This window comes from Rutidosis leptorrhynchoides, chromosome 9 (genome assembly GCF_046630445.1).
Source record: "Rutidosis leptorrhynchoides isolate AG116_Rl617_1_P2 chromosome 9, CSIRO_AGI_Rlap_v1, whole genome shotgun sequence".
NCBI lineage: Eukaryota > Viridiplantae > Streptophyta > Magnoliopsida > Asterales > Asteraceae > Rutidosis > Rutidosis leptorrhynchoides.
Window position 1 is genome coordinate 52614788 of NC_092341.1, and position 5584 is coordinate 52620371.

General features: G+C 27.0%; 1 protein-coding gene across 1 annotated transcript; it reads left to right on the forward strand.

The window, feature by feature from the left end:
* Positions 1 to 3915: 3915 nt before the first annotated feature.
* LOC139867048 (protein SENSITIVITY TO RED LIGHT REDUCED 1-like) lies at positions 3916 to 5584 on the forward strand. The gene is made up of 2 exons (XM_071855368.1): positions 3916 to 3961; positions 4490 to 5584. The coding sequence occupies exon 2, from the start codon at positions 4574 to 4576 to the stop codon at positions 5384 to 5386; it is 813 nt and encodes a 270-aa protein (XP_071711469.1). The 5' UTR covers positions 3916 to 3961; positions 4490 to 4573; the 3' UTR covers positions 5387 to 5584.

Consider the following 5584-nt stretch of genomic DNA (forward strand, 5'->3'; position numbering starts at 1 on the left):
GTATATATATATACATATATATATATATATATATATATACATATACATATACATATATATATAATTATATCACTAATAATTATATACAAGTTTATTTTATTACAATTTATATGTTTTAATATATATATATAAAACTGATATAGGTTCGTGAATCCGAGGACAACTCTGCACTTGTTCGATACCATCATACACATATTTATATGTATATATATATGTATGTATATATATATATATATATATATATATATATATATATATATATATATATATATATATATATATATATATATATATATATATTTGTTTTTATATATTTTAAATATATGTTAACTCATTTTTATCATTAGTTCATTAATATTAATATAGTAAGTCTTTCATTAATATATTTATATGTATAATATTATGTAAATATAATTAATATAATATTAAAATATAATAATAGGTAATATTATGGTATTTGTAAGAAATAATAGTTGTTATCATAATAATAATATTAACAGTAGTAGTAATAATATTAATAATGATGATAATGATAAACATATAGTTATTATAATTCTAGTATTGATAATAATGATAATAATAGTTTTGAAAATCATGTTATTAATGAAAATCATGTTATTAATAATAATACTAATACTAGTAATAACAATAATGATAATAATAATAATTTTAATCATATTGATATTACAAATAATAACTTTAATGATATTAATAATAATGCTTTTAATGATGTTAATAGTAATAATAATAATAATTACAACAACAACAGCAGCAGCAACAACAACAATAATAATAATAATAATAATAATAATAATAATAATAATAATAAACTACCTTAAATCAAGCTTTTCATAAAAAAAAAATGGCGTAGATGGGACTCGAACCCGTGACCTCTCGCTAATCCATAAACACATAAAACCACCCCTCTGTTTTCTTTACTTCTGATTAATACCTCGTAAAAATATTTATAAACCGTATGTCTTCCTGAACCCTTCTTCTTCTTCTTCAAAATCCAAACGACCAATCGACTTTAAAAATCTAAAATAATAAATTTGGGGTTTTATTTTGGCTTGTAAATAACATAGAACATGAAAGGGAAGTTTTGAACAACAAAAAATAAAATAAAAATGGAAACGTCCACTGCTGCTGTTCGGTATTTTGAAGAAAAAAAAAATATAATGATTTTGATTTTTAAATGTTTTTAGCTAGTAATTCCAACATGAAAAAGATTTTAAATGATTCCAAGAAACTAATGGATTCGTCAATTTAACTTGAAACATCAAAATGACTTCGAATTTTACCAAAAACGAACAGTTGACTTTTTTTAAAATAAACTTTGAGTTCGAAATTTGGATTCGATATTGAAGATTGGGGGTTTAAACTTTGCAGATAGATTGAATAGATCAATCCTAACAACATGGCATTAGCACATTTTGAAAAACGATTCGGATTCGAGTTATTGCATTTTGAGTTTAATAACAGAGGTACGAGCCCTTTTAAATGGGTTTTTCTGTTTTAATTATTAGGTAAATGGCAGCTAATTGATAAAGGTAATGGAAACTGACTCGTTTATCACTTGAGATGATCGATTTACATAATTGATATGGGTGTCGACAAGTTCATGATCAGAAAGCAGATTAAAAAAAATAAAAAAAATATCACGATGCAGGGAAGAGAAAAAAATAAAAAGAAATCAAAAAGCAGATAATAAAAAATATAAAGGCAGATAAAAAAATAAAAAAAATATACAGCAGCAGGAGATCACGATCGAATAAAAAATACAGATAATGTTATACCTAAATTAGGTATCTATCTCTTTTCATTTTTTTATTTAATTAATAATTAATAATTAATAATTATATTAATAATAATACAAATTAATAATAATTATATTAATAATCATATTAATAATAATAGTAATAATTGTATTAATAATAATAACAATAATAATGCTTTTAATATAAGAATACTAATATAAATAACAAGAATGATATTTATTAATAGTTATGTTAATAAAAATAATAATATTATTAAAAGTAATTGATATTTTTATAATAACACTTATTTTAATAATGATAATGAATAAATAATAGTAATCATAATTTTATTATAAATTATAATAATGATAACAATAATACTAGTAATATTAATAATATAACAATTTAAATGTATCACATTTCATTATATATTGCAAATAATAATATAACTAATACTGATATTAATACTACTAATAATAATAAAATTAATAATATTATTTTGTATAAAGTTTTACATTTTTAGTTATAACAATTAAGTCATATTATATTTCAAGTTTTAAAATTATTTGTTCGTGAATCGTCGGAATTCGTTCGAAGTTAAATGAAATCATGTAGAGGTTTTTTTTAAATTTTATCGAAAATTTTCCGGGTTATCACAGTTTATTTTTTATTGTAAGTGTTTAGTTATTTTTAAGACAATATTAAAAAAATAAGCACTTTTCACAAAAAAAATTATTTGTTTATTTCTTTTGAGTTAATCATAAAAAGCTAACTAGAAAGACATCTAATTATTTTTTAAATTACAAGAGAAGTACAATAATATGTGGCGATAGATAAAAACGATCGCATAATAATCCATTTAGATCACGTATATCCGAGTATCCGACTATAAATTATTATTATTTTTCAAATAACTTGAATTTCTTTTATTTATCGCTTAGAAGATGAATATAAACATCCCAAAACTGAAGGTGCGTTTGTTAAAACATAATAATTAAACACTATTTGATTCAAAATCTTAATGATACAAAGCATATTAATTATAATTGAACATGATTCTGGATAACATTAAGATGTTTGATAATCATTCTAAATAAACTTTATGCATGATGTAAAATCAATGCATTAATTATATCATATATAAATGAATGAATTGTCTTATAAGTGTTCATATAATGATATAATTAAAGAAAATGAAGGTGTTGAATGGTTGGTTGAAGATAACCGGTTAATGGGTGTCCCACACACAAAATTGAAAGAATCAAATGTATACATATAGGCTTAGGGAAACCCTCCTATGTCACAAATATGTTTTAGAGTATTAAGGGATTAATGGGCTTATGTGTTGTACATATTGGGCCTAAAATCATCCTACAAGTGGTATCAGAGTGAGTTAACATGTGTATAATTATTGTGGCATAGGGGATTCAAACCGAGATGACTGTGGACGAGGCCGAGGAAAAGGTAGGAGGTCCGGGAAGATTCATGATGGTGTTGAACGGGTCCAGGATAAAAAGCCAAGTTATATGATGCAAGTGCATGAACGAACCGATTAAGAGTGTGATTGTCGGAGATAATCGGTTAATGAGTGTCCCACATAGAAAAATGAGAAAAATAACTGTATCCATATAAGTTTAGGGTAACCCTCTTCTATCATCAATTAGTTAGAGTACTAAGAGACTCACGAGGTTATATGTTGTACACGTTGTTGAGCTTAAAACGATCATACATGGTTCGGATTGTATCTCAACTATAAATTAACACATATTGCTTGATAATTGAACATCATTTGTCATTCAAATATCATAAAGGAATATGATGAGCGGTTATTTATTTAATTGAACTATTGAACTAGGAGGAGTAATAATGCATCCTTAAACCACTTTGACTGTGTGACTAAACGATCAAATAGTCCACCGCCTGTCTTAGTAGTCTCAAATAAAGTGTGCGGGCCTGCCCCTTTTTTATTAGCTTATTCACTACCGAAGCTAAGAAAAGGTCGGGTCAAGAAAAGGGGATAACTTTAGATGGTGGGTATGGTGGGTTGATATGAATTTGACAAGCTTTCCTAATTTCCTTTACAGGTTTAGGCCCAATGGGCTAAAATTAAACTTGCGCGTAAATATAGCTACGTCATTGTCGTTCGTTAATCGTTTCAGTGCCGGCGCTTTATTTCCTCCGAAACTGAATTATCAATTATCAAGGTATCCTCATTTGCAACTCTAGGTCTAATATCCTTTTAGTTTTTGTTTAATTACGTTTATTTACTACTGGAATTTGTTATTAATTCTTATAAATAGTTTTGTGATAATTATAATTAAAAATTAAAATGGGCGTTTGATTGTGTGCTTGTATTGTCAATTTGACTTCGAATATATGAGCCTTTTCGGATGATTTTGAGATGGATATCTTCTTTGAAGTTTCAAAGTATTATAGTAATATTCAAACTTTTGATTCATGATCTAATGAAAACTTAATTTAATTTTGACTAAAAAAGTCAAAAATAAAATTAGAAATGGTTACAATGCTTTACCTGAGTTAGTATATGTTAATGGGATCCAATGTACAGCTTGATCCACTTTATATGTTTTCAAGAACACTTTATTCATTAAGCTTAGCCATTTGGTAATCTGTAAATGTTTCTACATCGTTCATTGTATATTTGTATATTGTATTGTATGCTAATATAAATTTAAAGTGATATTTACCGAAACGTGTTTTGCTTGTTTCAGATTGTATTCATGTCCTCTTGATTACAAAATTTAGGGTGCTGCCATAGATTTACTGTAAATTAGTATAAGGCTACAAGTTTGACCATGGCAGCTTCTGCAGAGACCTTAATCTCTGACCAACATAAGGTACTAGACGATGAATGGACTATCGTTTTGCCACTTCGCAACAATCAAAGAAGAAAATTTCCTAAACTTAAATCTGCAGAACAACAAAAAGAACAAACACAATGGGTTCCGACAGATCTCGAAACAACTCAAGAACGAGAACAACTATTAATGAAGAAGATGCAAATCTCTATTGAGAAGCTTGAAAAGTCGCCTTTCTTTACCGTCTTTATGGATCAAATCCGTGGTCCCGAAGCTTCAGATTATTTTTTAAAGCGTACAAGATCAGAACACAAGTTAACGATGGTGATATATGGTATAGGTAGCATTGAATCATATGAATCACCTCGATTGCAGCTTAGTCTTGCAATTCTTATGAAGAGAAGATTTGACTGGATCGGTGAAATTGAAGTTTTTGATCCGATTATTTCATTAACGGAATCAAAGGTTTTGAAAGGGCTCGGATGTTGTGTTCTTTCTGTTAATGAACAAGGCAGGAGACAAGTTGTAAACCCGACTATGTTCTTTATGCCGCATTGTGAAGCTGAGTTATATGATAATCTGTTAAAGACTAATTGGAAATATGAAAATTTAAAACAGATTATATTATTTGGTAACAGCTTTGAGAAATATGAGCAACATAGATCTGTTTTTGGGTGTTCAGGTTTGGATGATTCAAGGAAGCATATAGTTAGTATCCAACCATTTACTAAAGAGTTTGAGATATGTACCGTCTTGGATGATTATTTTCGAGCCTTTCATGGTTCGAGTTGGCATTTTTTTTACCATTGATGAAAACACAAAGTTGCAGTTAACATGTGAAAATCTTTAAGTGTGTATTTGTCTTTGTGACTGGATATTGTTTTTGTGGAGAATATGGCCAAACGTTTGTGTTTTGACTATTGCTTAAAGAATATGGCCAAACTTCTGTGTTCTTTACTATAGCTTAGAGGTATTGACACCTCTATTGTTGCATATGCATCTCCTTAC